The 18,670-nt window shown below is 35.1% G+C and overlaps 1 protein-coding gene across 1 annotated transcript; it reads left to right on the top strand.

Annotated features, from left to right (window-relative positions):
* The first annotated feature begins 14,404 nt into the window (after nt 1–14,404).
* On the top strand, nt 14,405–15,343 carry Or7g16 (olfactory receptor family 7 subfamily G member 16). The gene has a single exon (NM_001000882.1). The coding sequence runs from the start codon at nt 14,405–14,407 to the stop codon at nt 15,341–15,343; it is 939 nt and encodes a 312-aa protein (NP_001000882.1).
* Nucleotides 15,344–18,670: the final 3,327 nt, after the last annotated feature.

Raw genomic sequence — 18,670 nt, 5'->3', positions numbered from 1 at the left:
CAGATGCTTCACTCCTTCTTAAAAGGGGGAACAAAAATATCCAAAGCAGGGCATTTAGAGGCAAAGTTTAGAGGAGAGACTGAATGAACTGCCATTCAGAACCTGCCCCACATGTGGCCCATATATGTACACCTACCAAAACTAGATTAGATGGATGAAGGTAAGAAGTGCATGCTGACAGGAGACAGATATAGATCTCTCCTGAGAGACAAAACCAGAGCATTTCAAATACAGAGGTAAATGCTAGCAGCAAACCATTGAACTGAGAACGGGGCCCCCGTTGGATGAGTCAGAGAAAGGATTGAAAGAACCGAAGGGTCTTGCAACCCCATAAGAACAACAAAGTCAACAAACCAGAGCTCCCAGGGACTAAACCACTACCCAAAGACTATACATGGACTGACTTATGGCTCCAACTTCATATGTAGCAGAGAATGGCCTTGTTGGTCATCAATAGAAGAAGAAGCCCTTCGTCCAGCCAAGGTTGGACCCCCAGTACAGGGAAATGCCAGACGGTAAGTTTGGGTGTATGGGGAGTGGAACACATGTATAGTATAATGAGGGGTGAAGGGGACAGGGGGCTTATGGACTGGAAACCGGGAAAGAAAATATCATATGAAATGTAAATAAAGAAATATCCAATAAAAATAAAAATAAAAGTAAAAATAAAATGTTTTGGGAGAGCCATGCAGAAAAGGTTATGGCAAGCAAGTGAATTACCTAGAGAATGACTATGTTGAATATGCTCTGCAGAGAACATCTCAGGATTACTTCTTGTTATCTCCTGCCACTAATATATACTACACATATTCTGACATAGCCTAATGCTTCTGGATTTTTATCTACTTTATTGGGTAAATTTCCTGTAGAATAAATATGAATATGTATTTTCATGTAATTATATTGTTTACAAGAATTGATGATTTTATAGAATTTTTGATTTGACTCAAATAAATTTAGAAAGTTACAATAATTAATAAAGAGTCTAAGTAGATAGTTTTAGTTGTTTTGCCAGAAAAAAATATAAGAAAATTAAGATCAAGAATCAAATGGGCCCCTCAAAGAATGGTAAGTAAAGGGTGCATGAAAAGGAATACAATGAGCTTTCATATGCTATAAGCATGTAACCTGCACTAAAATGAGAACTGAGCTTGGAACAGAATTATGATCAAGGAAAAACATTCTTTCTAGGTCAGGCCAAAGTCTACAAATATATAAAACTATAGTTTTGAGCTTATAAAGAGCTTATGGAATGAAAGACAAAACCATTGCTCTAATCTTATAACATACTTATGGAAGTAAAACTAATATTTGAGGATTGTAAAGTTAGATATTAATCTTAATAGAAAAACATGTAAGCCAATCCGTTGTAACTTCTTCAACCTTATAAACATAGGATAGGAACTGTTGCTCTGAACTTACTACAAACTAAATGTACAGAATTTAAAAATGTTTTTAAAACAATGTAATGAATTGTCCTGCTGTAACTTCTTCTTAGGTAACATTTTTATCCGTGAGGTAATTTGTTTTTTACTTAGAGTAATTTTGTCTGAGAAGGTATAGAAAACCTAGGAGAAAAAATAATGGAGAATTGGAGCCATCTCATGTATATGTGTATATATGTATATAAGTCTGTATGAATATACATATGTATACATGTAAGTATGTGTGTTTGCATGTATATGTGCATGTGCACATGTGATATTGATGGATTTTCCTGGTTGGAGCCCATTCTGCCTTATCTACTGAATGTGTATGCTTATACATGATCTCACCGTTTTGTTTTGTTTTTTTCTTTCTTCCCAACTCATGAAGAATTAATGGAGTTGCACTGGGTCAAGAAATAAAACAGCTAAGAGCTTCACTGGCACAAATAACTTTCTCTTCCCAATTCACTGCTGCTCGTGTCAGGAGTTAATTACCAGAAGTCACCACAGTAACATACCTCGTAAGTACAGCTACCCAACTATAATGAACCCTAGATATCCTAACACGAGAAATTGACCTTAAGTCCAGTGTTATAAAGGTGAGAGTTCTTTAAAAAGGAAATAAATAAATTCCTTAAGATCATACAAGAAATTACAATTAAACATGTAAAGGAAACAAAAAAAAAGTTCAAAACTGACAAGTAGAAATAGAAGCAATAAAGAAAACACAAACTGTGGAAATCCTAAAGTTGGAAAACATAGAGAATGCAGGAGCAATAGATGTAATCATCACCAACAGAATACAGGAGATGGAAGAACCTCAGATATAGAAGATACAACAGGGGCTGGGGATTTAGCTCAGTGGTAGAGCACTTACCTAGGAAGCACAAGGCCCTGGGTTCGGTCCCCAGCTCCGAAAAAAAAAAAAAGAACCAAAAAAAGAAAAAAGAAGAAGATGCAACAGAAAAAATTAATACATCATACAAAGAAAATATTTAGAAAATTTAAAATATTCCTGATACAAAGTATCCAAGAAATCTGAGATACTATGAAACGACCTAACCTAAGGATAATAGGACTGGAAGAAGTTGACAAATGACAGCTCTAAGGCCCAGAAAATTTTCTCAACAAAATTATAGAAGAAAATGTCCCAAACCTAAAGAAAGAGATGCCTATGAACATACAACAAGCATGTAAACACAAATTATACTGGACCAGAAAATCCTCCTAGCAAATAATAATCAAAACACAAAATTAACAGAAAAAAATATAAAAAGTAGCAGGGGGACAGGCCTGGAAACATACAAAGGCAAACCTATCAAAGTTACAAGTTAAATCTCACCAAAGACTCAAAAGTTAGAAGGACCTGTATATATATCGTGCAACCTCTGAAACAAACACAGGTACCAACCAAGGGTACAATACCCAGCAAAACTCTGAATCACCATAGATGGCGAAATCAAGATATTTCAAGACAATTCCAAATTCAAACGATATCTACCAAACAATCAAGCACTACAGAAAAAAATCAGAAGAAAAACCCCTACTGAAGAATAACTACATTCTAGAAAAAACAGAAAATAAGTAATTGCACACCAGTAAAAACAAGGAAAGTACACACAAACACACTAATGATAACAAAATTAAGTTAACAGGAAATAAAAATCACTTATCATTAATATCTCTCAATATCAGTGGACTCAGTTCCCCAATAAGAAGAAACAGGGTGGGGTTGGGGATTTAGCTCAGTGGTAAAGCACTTGCCAAGCAAGTGCAAGGCCCTGGGTTCAGTCCTCAGCTCCGGAAAAAAAAAAAAAAAAAAAAAAAGAAGAAGAAACAGGTTAACAGAATGGATGTAAATATAGGTTCCATAATTCTGGTACATACAAGAAACACAGTTCAGCCACAAAAATAGACATTATAGAAGATTTAAAGCATAGCAAAAATATTACAAGCAACTTGGAGGAGCCATTCTAATATTAAACAAAATGAACTTTTTGCCTAAATTAATGAAAAGAGATGGGAAGAACCTTTCATAATCATCAAAATAAAAATTCACCAGGGTAACATCTCAGTTCTGAATATCTATGTTTCAAATGAAAGGACTCTCACATTGATAAAATCAGTATTAAACATAAAAATACTATTAAAGCTTAAATCACACATCAACCCACATACATAATAGTGAATAACATCAGTATCCCACGTTCACCAAATGATAGGCCGTCAGGACAGAAACTAAACAAAGAAATATTGAAACTAAAACATGTTGTGAACCAAATGGCCCTATAGGATATCTACAGAATATTTCACTCAAATTAAAAGGAATATACCTTCTTCTCAGCTCCTTAGAGAACCTTCTTGAAAATTGACCATATACTCGGTCACTAAGCAAGCCTGAATGCACATAAGAAAATTGAAATAACTTCTTGTATCTTATCCAAATTCCATAGATTAAAGCTTGACTTCAACAATAGAAACAACAGAAAGTCTATAAACTCACTGAAACTGAACCACTCTCTACTCAAAAACAACTGTGTCGAAGAAATAAAGAAGGAAATTAAATTTTTTTCTAGAATTCATTATAATTGAAGGTACGACATACTTAAACTTATGGGACAAATGGGAAGCAATGTTATTTTTTAATTGGATGTTTTATGTATTAACGTTTCAAATGTTATCCCCTTTCTTCGTTTCCCATCTGGAACCAACCTATCCCATTCCCCTTCCCCCTGCTTCTATGAGGGTGCTTCCCCTCTGATGCACATACTACCTCCTCACTGCACTGGTGTTTCCCTACACTGGGGAATGGAGCCTTCACAGGACCAATTGAAATGTTATCTTCTGCTACATATAGGGCTAGAATTATGGGTCCCTCCATGTGTACTCTTTGATTGGTAGTTTAGTTCCTGGGAGCTCCGGAAGAGGTGCGGAGGCTTTCTAGTTGGTGGATACCACTGTTCTTCCTTTGGGGTTACAAACCCTTTCACTTCTTTTTTTTTCTTTGCTACATAATGCACTTTAATGGTAAAATTCTTGACAGCACAATGTCTATCTGGCAAATCTTCTATTCAAGCATCCATCCAGGCACCTCTGAAAAAGGTGCACCCACTGCATTGTCCACTTGTCAGAGGAGCCCTAAGAAAACAAAAACGTGCTCATCTGGCTTAGAATGGTTAAAGGTAACATGTTTCCTTTCAGTTCTTTCAGTTCCTTCTCTAACTCCACCATTGTGAACCCGGGGCTCAGTCCAAAGGTTGGCTGCAAGCATCTGCGTCTGTATTTGTAAGGCTCTAGCAGAGCCTCTCAGGAGACAGCTACAACAAGCTCCAGTCAGCAAGCACTTCCTGGTACAAGAAATAGTATCTGGGTTTGGTGTCTGTATATGGGATGGATCCCCAGGAGGGGCAGTCTCCAGATGACCTTTCTTTCAATCTCTGCTCCACACTTTGTCCCTGTTTTTCATTTAGAAAGGAGTAATTCTGGTTTAAAAATTTGGGGATATGTGCATGGCCCCAACCCCCAAACAGGGGCTTCCCCTAACCTCTAGATAAGGTCTCTACAGATTTTCCTTTCCTTTTTTGGGCATTTAAGCTAATCTAATCCCTTTTGGTTCGAAGGAAATTCTGGGTTTCCTGACATCTGGACTTGCTAGTGGCTACCTTCAGGTCCCCATACCCCATTGCAACACACCTTTGTTCAAATTCCTGACCTGTCTCCTTTCATACCTGATACTACCACCTTTTCCTACTCTTCCTTCTTTCTTCCTCCCAATTCCCTCCCACCTTCTAACTCCCATGAGTATTCTGTTCTCTCTTCTAAGAAGAACTGAACACTTTGGACTTCCTTCTTGAGTTTCAAGTGGTCTCTGAATTGTATCTTGGCTATTCTGAGATTTTGGGCTAAAATCCAATTGTCAGTGAGTGCATACAATATATGGTCTTTGTAACTGGGTAAACACACTCAGGATTATATTTTTCTAGTTCCATCCACTTGCCTAAGAATTTCATGATTGGTTTTAGTAGCTGAGTAGTATTCCATTGTGTAAATGTACCACATTTTCTGTATCCATTCCTCTGCCAAAGCATATCTGGATTCTTCCTGGCTTCTGGATATTAAAAAGAAGGCTGCTATGAACATAGTGGAGCATGTTTCCATGTTATATTTTGGTACACTTCTTGGAGATATGCACAGGACTGGTGTAACCAGGTCCTCAAGTAGTACAAAGTCCAAATTTCTGAGCAACTGCCAGACTGATTTCCAGAGTGGTTGTAACAACTTTCAATCCCACCAACAGTGGAGGAGTATTACTCTTTCTTCACATCCTCACCAGCATCTGCTGTCACCTGAATTTTTGACCTTAGTTATTCTGATTGGTGTAAGGTGGAGTCTCAGAGTCGTTTTGATTTGTATTTCCCTGATGACTAAGGATGTTGAACCATTTAGGTGTTTCTTTGTCATTCTCTGTTTTGCTCTCTACTCCATTTTTAAATTGGTATATTTGTTTTTTGGTGGTTAGTTCCTTAAGTTCTTTACATATTTTGCATATTAGCCCTCTATCAAATGTAGGGTTGGTAAAGTTGCTTTTTCCAGTCTGTCAGTTGCCAGTTTGTCCTATTGATTGTCTTTTGACTTAAAAAAGCTTTTCAGTTTAATGAGGTCCCATTTATCAATTGTTCATATTAAGAGCCTAAACCATTGGAGTTCTGTTTAGGAAATTTTTCTCTGTGCCAATGAGTTCAAAGATCTTTCCCACTTTCTCTTTTATTTGATTCAGTACATCTAGTTTTGTGTAGAAGTCCTTGATCCACATGGACTGAGTTTTGTACAAGGTGATAAATATGGATCTATTTTCATTTTTTTTTACATACAGCCTGTCCATTGGACCAGGACCATTTATTGAAGATGCTTTCTTTTACCATTGTATGTTTTTGACTTCTTGTCAAAGATCAAATGGACAGAAGTGTGTGGCCTCATTTCTAACTCTTCTGTTCTACTCCATTGGTTGATATCTGTCTCCATACTAATACCATTTGTTTTATCACTATCACTCTGTAGTGCACCTTGTGGTCACGGATGGTGATTCCCCCAGAAATTGTCTTATTGTTAAGAATTGTTTTCTTTATCTAGTAATTTGGCTTTTTCATATGAAATTGAGAAATGTGCTTTCATGTCTCTAAGTACTGAGTTGATGAAGATTGTGATGAATCAGTAGATTAATTTTGGTAGGATGGCCATTTTTACTATTTTAATCCTACCAATTCCTCAGCATGGGAGATTTTCCATCTTCCAGAGTTTTCTTTGATTTCTTTTTTAGGGATTTGAAGTTTTTGTCATGCAGATTTTTTACTTGATTGGTAAGAGTCATATCAAGATATTTTATAATATTTTTGGCTATTGAAAAGTGTGTTGTTTCCCTAATTTCTTACTAAATATCTTTATCATTTATATAAAGGAAAGCTAAAGATTTGTTTGAGTTCATTTTATATCCAGCCATCTTGCTGAGGTTGTCAGCTATAGAAGTTCTCTCATAGACTTTGAGGTGTTTCTTCTGCATACTATCATATCATCTCCAAGTAGTAAAAACTTGAGTTCCCCAATTTGCATCCCCTTGATCTCCTTTTGTTGTTTTATTGCTCTTATTAGAACTTCAAATACTAATATTGAACAGATATGGAAAGAGTTAGTAACATTGTCTTGTCTTTGAATTCAGTGGGATTGCTTTAAGTATCTCTTCATTTCATTTGATATTGGCTGATGGTTTGCTTTATACTGCTTTTATTATGTTTACATAGGGATCTTGAATTACTGCTCTCTACAATACTTTTAACATGAAGGTGTGCTTTATTTGGTCAAATGCTTTTTCAGCATCTAATGACATAATCAAGTGATTTTTTGAGTTTGTTTGTATACTGGATTGCATTAATTTTTCTATATTGAACCATCCCTGAGTCCCTGGGATGAAGCCTTTTTGATCCTAGTGAATGATAATTTGATGTGCTCTTGGATTCAGTATATCAGATTTTTACTTAGTACTTTTGCATCAATATTCATTAGCAAAATTGGTCTGAGATTTTCTTTGTTAAGTACTATTTGTGATTTAGGTATCAGAGTAACTGTGACTTCATAGAATGAATCAAGTAGCATAATTTCTGTTTCTATTCTATGGAATAGTTCAAGGAGTGTTAGTATTATCTCTTCTTTGAAGATCTGGTAAAATTTGGCACTAAATCCATCTGGCCCTGGGCTTTTTATGGTTGGAGAGTTTGTAATGACTTCTTCTCATTCCTTAGAGGATATGGGATTGCATCAGATAGTTTACATAGATGATACTATGGCATATGGCATCTGGCACATTGTATCTGTCTAAAACGTTATCCATTTCATCTAGATTTTCCAGTTTTCTTAAGCAAAGTCTTTTGTAATATGATATGCAGATATTTTTAATTTCCTTACTTTCTGTTGTTATGTTGTACATTGATGTATATATCCAGGTGAGAGCAAGTACAAGATAAGGGAAGGCCTGTGAATGGGCAGTGAAAAAGTAAGGTGGGCACAGGGATTTTTGAGAGGCAGGAAAGAGAGAAAGAAGAAGAGAGAAGAACCAAGATGGAGGAGAAGGACAACCCAGATCTGTGTGGCTTTAACAAGCCACAAGTATCTAAAAATATCTTATAATGGATGGATTACTGCAGGACAATTTATCTTATGTACATGTGCAAGTTATATCAATATCAATTGGTTCTGAGTTTACTGTGTGCACATTTTGTAGGGTGCGAATTTACTGATGTAAATCTGATTGATAAATTACAAGCTTCTAGAGTTTTGATTTTGTTGGGTTACTGAGAATTATGACTATAACCATAGGAGGCAGTAATTACATGGGGCTGGCATGCCAGCAACCCACCATGGGCACAAGAAGGGTGGTTGCTGCTGGGGCTAGCCATGGTGGCAAGACCACCAGGGTACAGAATGTAGCCAGTGTAGTGTGTGATGGAAATTGGGAATTTAGCAAGTCAGGTGAAGATGTTTTGATTGCTCTGGGTCAAAGAGTCTACAGAGTCTGGCTGACCATAACGAGAGCACTCAGAGATGACATGTGGCCTGATGGTACAGGCAATAGTGTGGGTTGGTGTTTTCTAATATTTCCTGCTAAATTATGCCTTCCATTTAATTTTTTATTTTTTTTAATTTGGATACTGTCTTTGTGTCCTTCACTTAGTTTGGTTAAGGGCTTATCTATCTTGTTGATTTCCTTAATGAATGAGGTTTTGCTTTCGTTGAATCTTGGTATCATTCTCTTTGTTTCTAATTGGTTGATTTCTGTCCTGAATTTGATTATTTACTGCAATCTATTCCTCTTGTGTGTGTTTGCTTCCTTTTGTTCTAGGGCTCCAGGTGTGCTGTTGAGCTGCTAGTGTAGGATCTTCCAATTTTTTTATGAGGGCACTTAATGGTATGAATTTTTCTCTAAGCATTGCTTTCATTGTGTTCCCTTAGTTTGGGTATGCTGTGTCTTTATTTTCATTTAATTCTAGAAAGTCTTTAATTTCTTTCTTTATTATCTCCATGACCAAGTTATCATTGAGTACAAAATCTTCAGTTTCCATGTGTATGTGGGATTTTTTTTTTGTCATTGAAGTCAAGTCAAGTCATAGTCCATGGTGATCTGATAGAATACATGGGATTAATATGATTTTCTTGTATCTGTTGAACCTTTTTTTTGTGACCAATTATATGGTCAGTTTTGTAGAAGGTACCATGAGGCCCCGAGAAAATGGTAAATTCTTTTGTTTTAGGGTAAAATGGTTTATATTATACATAATATATATTATTGTTATATATTATATATCATTGTTATATATTATTGTATATGCTATAAAATATTATATAGCATATACTATAATATATAACAATGATATATAATATAAATGTTATATAGCATATATATATATATATATATAAAATCTGTTGAATCCATTTGGTTCATAACTTCTATTAGGTTCACTACTATATCTCTCATTGATGAGAGTGGGGTGTTGAAGTCTCCCACTTTTATTGTGTGAGGTACTATTTATGTTTTGAGGTTTAGTTAAGTTTCTTTTATAAATGTAAACACCCATGCATTTGGGGTGTATATGTTCAGAACTGAGATTTGATCTTGGTGAATGTTTTCTTTGATGAATATGAAGTGTCCTTCGGCATCTTGTTTGATAATTTTTGGCTGAAAGTTTATTTTCTTAGATATTAAAATGGCAGCTTCCATTTGTTTCTTGGAAATATTTGTTTGGAAACTTTTTTTTCCAGACTTTTACTCTGAAGTACTGTTTCTGACATTGAGTTGTGTTTCTTTAATGCATCAAAATGTTGTATCCTGCTTGCATATCCAGTCTGTTAGCTTATGTCTTTTTATTGGAGAATTGGTTCCATTGATGTTGAGAGATATCAAAAACGTATAATTGTTAGTTCCTGTTATTTTTGTTGGTGGTGAAAGAACTATGTCTATGTGATTCCCTCCTTTTGAATTTGCTCTAAGGTGATTAATTATTTTTTTTTCTTCCTGGTAGCTACTCTCCTTGTACTGGAAATTTCCTCCTAGAATCCTCTGTACTGCTGGATTAGTAGATGTATCTTGTTTGTATTTGGTTTTGTAATGGAATGTTTTGATTTCTCCATCTTTGGTGATTGATAATTTGGCTGGGTATAGTAGCCTGGGTTAGCATCTGTGTTCTCTTCAGGTCTGAATGACTTCTGTCTTGGAACTTTGGGCTTTTAGTCTCTGTCGAGAAGTCTGGTATAATTATAATTTGTCTGCCTTTATGTTACTTGACCTTTTTCCCTTTCAGCTTTTTATATTCTTTCTTTGTTCTGTGCATTTATTGTTTTGCTTATTATGTTATGGAAGGATTTTCTTTTCTGGTTCAATCTATTTTTTATTCTATAAGCTTCTTGTACTTTTTTTTTTCATCTTTATTAACTTGGGTATTTCTTATTTACATTTCGATTCTTATTCCCTTTCCCGGTTTCCTGGCCAACATCCTCCAACCCCTCCCCCTCCCCTTCTCTATGGGTGTTCCCTTCCCCATTCTCCCCCCATTACCATCCTCCCCCCAACAATCATGTTCACTGGGGGTTCAGTCTTGGCAGGACCAAGGGCTTCGCCTTCCACTGCTGCTCTTACTAGGCTATTCATTGCTACCTATGAGATTGGAGACCAGCTTCTTGTTCTTTTATGGCGATCTCTGTCCTATGATGGGAAAACGTTCTATAATTTCGTTGAAGAAGATTTCCAGCCCTTTGAGCTAGAAATCTTCAGAGTCTTCTGTTCCTATTATTCTTAGTTTGGTCTTTTCACTGTGTCCTGTATTTCTGGGATGTTTTGGGTTAGGAATTTTTATGCTCTTTGTTTTCTTTGACCATTGTGCCAATATCTCTATGGTATCTTCTACACCTGAGATTCTCTCTTCCATCTCTTTTATTGTGTTGGTGATCCTGACCTCTTGACATCTTTTCTAGATATTTCATCTCAAAGGCTGCATCTATTAGTGGTTTCATATTGTTTCTTCTTACATTTTTAGGTCTTTACCACTCTATTCAACTCTTTAACCTATTTGATTTTGTTTTCCTGTATTTCTTTGAGGGATTTGTTTCCTCTTTAAGGGCTTCAACCTGTTTAACTATATGTTCCTTATTTCTTTAAGTGAGTTATTGATAGCCTCCTTAAAGGATTCTATTATCTCCTTGAGATGAGATTTTAAGTCAGCATAATGCTTTCCAGCTTTATTGGGATATCTATGTAGGGAGAGCTGGGTTTTGACACTATCAAAGTATATTGCCTTCTGTTGTTTGTGATCTTGTGTTTGCTTGTCAACATATGGTTATCTCTGGTGTTAGCTGGTCTGGCTGTCTCTGTCTGGAGCCTTCCTTTTGTGTCCCTGGGTTGCAGCAGATATCCCAGGAAATTTGTAGCCTTAGCTGTAGCCAATCTCCTGGGAGACGTGCAGACTGTTATCCTGGCTGCAGCAAGTCTCCTGGGAGCCCTGAAGAATGTGTGATTTTAAGATTAATATTTTAAATATTTTTAAAATGAACACATACTTCGTTGTTTTTTTACATGGTAGAGAGCCATGCCAAATATATAAAATAATTCTAAGTAATATTATATTTTCAATTAATAATGCCATCATGTTAAGAAAAATAGACATTGAGTTAGAAATGAATTCACTGAAAGTAATACTTTTAAAACTTTGAAGTTTTAAATGATGGTATATGGCTATTATTCTACACTTGAAAAGTTGAATTCACTGAAAGCAATACTTTTAAAAGTTTGAAGTTTTAAATGATGGTATATGGCTATTATTCTACACTTGAAAAGTTGAGGTGAGAAATGAGAAATTCAATTTCAGCTTCGGTTACATGAAAGGTAAAAGACTGTGTTACAAAAGATTTTGTCACAAAGATTGAACTAAAATACAAAAAAATAAAATTATAATAGAAATGACTTTATGTGTATTTTCTAAAGTCAGCACTGAACAATAAAAATAAAAAGGCTTTTCAGAGAAAGTATTTTTCTCACATATAACTCATTGATGACAAACAGCTGTTATTCATAAATATATCTCTGATACCCACATACATAGGCCACAATTTACTTGTGAGATAGAAATAAAATGTTCTGTTATCTTTACCTGTGTAATGTCCTTTAAGTAACAAGAAATATTTTAATGTACTGGTGAGATAATATGTGTCATGCATGCAAGCTATTTAAATAGTTGTTAGTTGAAATGATACAAAAAGTGGTACAATACAATGAAACCTCTAGGAGCTGAAAGATAGGCTTCTTGAACTTATTTTATTAATGGTATTTAAGGAAATATGCTTCTGGGATCATAAACAAAGTGATATACTGGATTTAATGAGGACATTTGGAAATTTGCTCTCTGGAGATGCAAAGACTATAGAATTCAGCCTGTGCAAGCCTCCTGCAAAACACCTGCCACAGTCATAAACAGATACCTATGACTCTTAGAAAGGATCCTACCTGACAAATGAGAAAGGACTCAGACAGTCTCAGACAAATCTTCCAACTTCAATATCTAAGTAAGTCAATACATGTAGTTCTTTGAGATCAACAGGTTATCTAGAGTCGATCAGTTAAAGTTTAGATAATGACATTAGGAATGATCCATCATCTCTTATCCTCTTTTGTTTAAATTCATTTTAAGTTTTATATGTTAATTGTATATTAGTCCATAATTCCTAAAGGTATTTCTACTTTTGAATATATCTCTGTTTACAATGATTAATATACCAATGTTCTGTTTCTATCTACTGTCCTCCCATCCTCAAATACATTACTTATTTTTGATGACTCTATGATGACATATATTCCATGATAGAAACAAAAACAAAACCAAACCTGTTAAAAATGTTGGCATGAGAATAATAAACACTTAGCAATTAAATGGATCACTTTATTTTATTCATTTCTTGTTATAAAATAGTCTCATTTTTTCTGTTTCAGATTACTTTTAGTATAATTAACACTTTACATTTTCAGCTCATAAAGTCTGGATCAATCATATGCATAAATTCCCTACTCTACAGGTATGTTTCTCCTATCAATGATTTTCTCCATTCACAAAGTATGTGCTGGACTATGGATTACATTGAGAATTTCTATGTTTGATATTAAATCATGCAGTATATCTTGTAATCTCCTTGTCTTGCCATACAGCTACCATCCACATCCTTACAGTGAACATGTGTCTTATTTTAGCATAGTGGTTATAGTATAAATAAAATTGATTGTTGTTTAATATAACATTTAACAATTACATAGAAAGTTTATATTTCCTAAAGACTGAGAATCTCAATTCTTTAACCTCCTTTTCAAAGATCTGTAATATACTCTTCATTCCATTCTTTAAGTTTTTTAAAACTGAAAAGCCATGTTTTCCCTTCTTTTACAGGAATATTTTCACATAGCTTAGCAGATAATCTAGTAGTAACATCCCTAATTTCTCCTAGAAATTAACTTCCAAAGGTTATGAGTTGTCTTTTCATGAGGAAGTGTCATGAGTTTGAAATATAAGTGATATATATATATATGTATATATATATATATATATATATAATTTTCTATTCTTTGTTCAGATGTTCAGATGTACCAGAAAGGAAATATTTCAGTTATTTAACCTAACTTAATTACTGTGAGTAGACTGTCTTATAAATGGAAAGGCTATATATTTTTCTAGTAAAAACTTTAAAATTATAAAAATAAAATGGATATCTTAGTTATAATCCAAGAATATTGCTTATGTGTGCATCAAATACATAAACAGACATTGGTTAAAATGTCAGCTGCACAATCATATAATTAAAGCTATAACCCTTACTCCAATCACTGTATGTTTTTTTTCATGTTAACAAGGAAATCTTAGATTTTCTAAAAATATCTTTAAATAAGTGTGGTAAAAAGAATAATTTGACATGACACCATCATGTCTGAGAAGCAAGTCAATATTTGATAAACATTTTAGGCTTAAGTATTCATAACTTTTTACTTTTCTTTTTATCATATAAGTAATGGATATTTCTAATTTTAAAATCCATATTACTCTATGATGTTTAAACTTAGTGCTGAGAACAACTCAAAAAACAAGTTAATTTATAAAAATAAATAAATGGTGTAAAAACAAGAGTGAGGGCACTGATAGAGGGACTAGGAGAAAAAAATCAAACAAACAAACAAAATCCACCAGACTTCAGAGTTCAGATGAAAATGCATGCTTCCTCATGATTTATTGTACATCAAAACCACCTGGAATATGATTTAAACTGTAGGATAAAAACCATAATATTAATAGTTTATAAGAAATATAACAGAGAAGAGACATATATCTAACATAGTTAAATGTTGTTCTTTGCCACCACATTTGGTTTCTCTCCATATTTCCACCAGATTCACCCATAAAATGGAATCGAAAAACCAAACGGATGTTTCAGGATTCATTCTTATGGGAATAACAGATGATAAAGCACTGAAGCCATTCATCTTCAGCATGTTTACCTCCATGTACTTGTTAACCATCTTGGGAAATCTGCTCATCATTCTGATTGTCAGCACTGAATCCAATCTCCAAACTCCCATGTACATATTTCTCTCTAATCTATCCTTTAATGATATCTGCTTAAGCACAACAATCATTCCAAAGACATTGGTGAACATTCATGCAGAGGAACAGAGCATCACATATACTGGCTGTCTTACACAAATCTGCTTTACCTTGCTTTTTTGTAGTTTTGAAAGTTGTCTTCTTTCAGCAATGGCATATGATCGCTATGTTGCTATATGTCATCCCCTGAACTACATGGTGATCATGAGTTCTCAAACCTGTGGTCAACTAATTCTATTATCTCTAATTATTAGTCTTGTGAATAGTGGATTGCTTGGTCTGATGATGTTGCGGTTGTCCTTCTGCACAAATGTAGAAATTCCCCTATTTTTCTGCGAACTTGCTCAAGTCATCAAGCTAGCTTGTTCTGACACCCTAGTCAACTATATTCTCATATATCTTGCAACAATCATACTTAATGGCATTCCAATCTCTGGAATAATTTTCTCTTATACTCAAATTGCCTCTTCTGTTTTTAGAATGGTCTCAGTGAAAGGAAAGTATAAAGCAATTTCTACCTGTGGGTCTCATATTTCAATGGTTTCCTTATTCTATGGTACAGCATTGGGTGTTTATATTAGCTCTGCAGTCACGACCTCAGTCACAAATACTGCATTTGCTTATGTGATGTGTACATTGGTCCCTCAAATGTTGAATCCCTTTATATACAGCTTGAGGAACAGAGACATGGAGGTAGCCTTGAGGAAACACATCAGTAGGGTAGTGTGTTTACTCTAATGGAACCTTTCTAGTGAACTTGGATTTCTGGACTAAACCAGAAGGGTGGGGATTTTTAATGAGAACAAATATCTGTCTTTTTATTTCACTCTTTTAAGATTCACAAATAACTTACAATCTAAAACTATATTCTGTGGTTTCCTTTCTTTTCTAGAGTTCTCTAGACATCTCATGATTGAATAGTTATTTTGACTATCTAAGAACAATTCATTTTGTTATGTCATAGAAGAAAATATTTGCTTAAGGCTCATAGTTTTAGCATTGTGTGTCATAGATAAATACAGAAAGATTAATTTATTAACTGATACCAATGATACAGACTTCAACGGGTAATTTGACATTTAATTTTTTCATAAAATATATTATGCTAATTGATACATAAATGTAATATTTAACACCTATTGTAGCTGTGGTACAGAATTGGGTGTTTATATCAGGTCTGTACTCATGACCTCAGTCACAAATACTGCATTTGCTTATGTGATGTATACATTGGTTTCATAAACATTTATTGTGAAAAATACAATTAATTGCTTCTATAATATTATTTTACACAACAGTAGACATTATCTCTGCCATAAACTGTATGCAAAATCAATGTAAATTTTTCTTCATGTGATTGGTAGTTATAGATTATCTGCTTTGGCAATATCCGTATTTTGTTTAAGAAAATTTAAAAATATATTACATGTTTTCTTAAATGATCAAGAACATTTTGATAGTTTTTTCTTGTTGCATTTATCAGTGCATTCTTGGTAGATATGTGTTCTTCTTTGGTTGTTTGCATTCTAGATGTTGCCATTGGTTATTCATCTTTTGACAAAATGATATTAAGAAATATTTAATTCTATTATGCTGAACAGATTAGAAACAGTTTTGCAGTGTTATCTACTTATAAAATCCATCAGAATAATGTTCAGTAAGTGGCATTGTTACCCAAAGAAGTTCTTAGATATATTCTAGGTTGGTACAACAACAATATACAAAGAAGTGGGACTATTTGACTCTAAGGCAAAAGAAATTTAAAATGGCCACTAAATGCTTAAACTCTTAGAAGTCATCTGTGTCCCCCAGCTATGCCTTCCCTTGGTGTTTGTATAATGACAGCATCAAACAAAGAGCCAATGTTGAGTGAATTTGAAACATCAATTGGCAGATGAGGCACCCAAACAGGTTGCTCTGTACGAATACATAGCCCCATCATTTCCAACTATTATATCCACAAAATTAATATTTCATCTTTCAGGTATTCCCAGAGTTCCTACATATATCAAAAAAGAAAAAGAACAACTGATGAAGAGGCTAATGAAAATCCAGAGGGCTGACTGATTTTCACAGATAGGAAAATAATAATTCCACAGATGACAGCTTCCAACCTAGGCACACAAACTCATGAAGTGATTCATTTTGGAAAAACTGCACGACTAGAATTACTACAAAAAATATGTGCTAGTGTCAAGGTTACCTACATTGACTCAACAAGCTAGAAAAGCCAGTTTGCAGTCTGCTTGGAACAATTACAAATAGGGTTACAAGAGTCCCATGCTGATACAGAAACACAGGTTCTATCCATCTATAAGTGGACATTCGGCACATCAGAGTATACTGATACTTATGGTTATGGTGTGCACTTTTCAGAGCAGGCAGGTTATTTGTTTCTACAATTAATTTGGCCTTTACACATGGTACCATTCCACTCCTTAAGCCAGGTGGAAAAAATAAAGACTTTACAAATGACACTCCCCAAATATTACCCTGAAACAAAACTCCATTGGCCATACTTTTCCTGCTTGGATTATTTAGAGTATATTTTTGGGTTTCTTTTGTTTTGTTTTGTTTTGTTTATTTTTTAAATTAACTTGAGTATTTCTTATTTACATTTCAAATATTATTCCCTTTCCAGGTTTCCAGGCAAACATTCCCCTAATCCCTCCCTCTCCCCTTCTGTATGGGTGTTCCCCTCCCCACCCTCCCCCCATTGCCGCCCTCCCCCCAAAAATCACGTTCACTGGGGGTTCAATCTTAGCAGGACCAAGGGCTTCCCATTCCACTGATGATCTTACTAGGATATTCAGTGCTACCTATGAGGTCAGAGTCCAGGGTCAGTCCATGTATAGTCTTTAGGTAGTGGCTTAGTCCCTGGAAGCTCTAGTTGCTTGGCATTGTTGTTCAAAAGGGGTCTCGAGCCCCTTCAAACTCTTCCAGTATTTTCTCTGATTCCTTCAACGGGGGTCCTATTCTCAGTTCAGTGGTTTACTGCTGGCATTCGCCTCTGTATTTGCTGTATTCTGGCTGTGTCTCTCAGGAGAGATCTACATCCGGCTCCTATCGGCCTGCACTTCTTTGCCTCATCCATCTTGTCTAATTGGATAGCTGTATATGTATGGGCCACATGTGGGGCAGGCTCTGAATGGGTGTTCCTTCTGTCTGTGTTTTAATCTTTGCCTCTCTATTCCCTGCCAAGGGTATTCTTATTTCCCCTTTTAAAGAAGGAGTGAAGCATTCACATTTTGATCATCTGTCTTGAGTTTCATGTGTTCTATGCATCTAGGGTAATTCTACCATTTGGACTAATAGCCACTTATCAATGAGTGCATACCATGTGTGTTTTTCTGTGATTGGGTTACCTCACTCAGGATGATATTTTCCAGTTCCCTCCATTTGCCTGTGAACTTCATAAAGTCATTGTTTTTGATAGCTGAGTAATATTCCATTGTGTAGATGTACCACATTTTCTGTATCCATTCCTCTGTTGAAGGGCATCTGGGTTCTTTCCAGCTTCTGGCGATTATAAATAAGGCTGCTATGAACATAGTGGAGCACGTGTCTTTTTTATATGTTGGGGCATCATGTAGGTATATGCCCAAGAGAGGTATAGCTGGATCCTCAGGCAGTTCAAGGTCCAATTTTCTGAGGAACCTCCAGACTGATTTTCAGAATGGTTGTACCAGTCTGCAATCCCACCAACAATGGAGGAGTGTTTCTCTTTCTCCACATCCTCACCAGCATTTGTTGTCACCTGAGTTTTTGATCTTAGCCATTCTCATTGGTATGAGATGAAATATCAGGGTTGTTTTGATTTGCATTTCCCTTATGACTAAAGATGTTGAACATTTCTTTAGGGGTTTCTCAGCCATTCGGTATTCCTCAGCTGTGAATTCTTTGTTTAGTTCTGAACCCCATTTTTAATAGGGTTATTTGTCTCCCTGCGATCTAACTTATTGAGTTCTTTGTATATTTTGGATATAAGCCTTCTATCTGTTGTAGGATTGGTAAAGATCTTTTGCCAATCTGTTGGTTGCCGTTTTGTCCTAAACACAGTGTCCT

Source organism: Rattus norvegicus, chromosome 8, assembly GCF_036323735.1.
Source record: "Rattus norvegicus strain BN/NHsdMcwi chromosome 8, GRCr8, whole genome shotgun sequence".
NCBI classification, from domain to species: Eukaryota; Metazoa; Chordata; class Mammalia; order Rodentia; family Muridae; genus Rattus; species Rattus norvegicus.
This window is presented reverse-complemented; position numbering and strand designations above follow the sequence as displayed.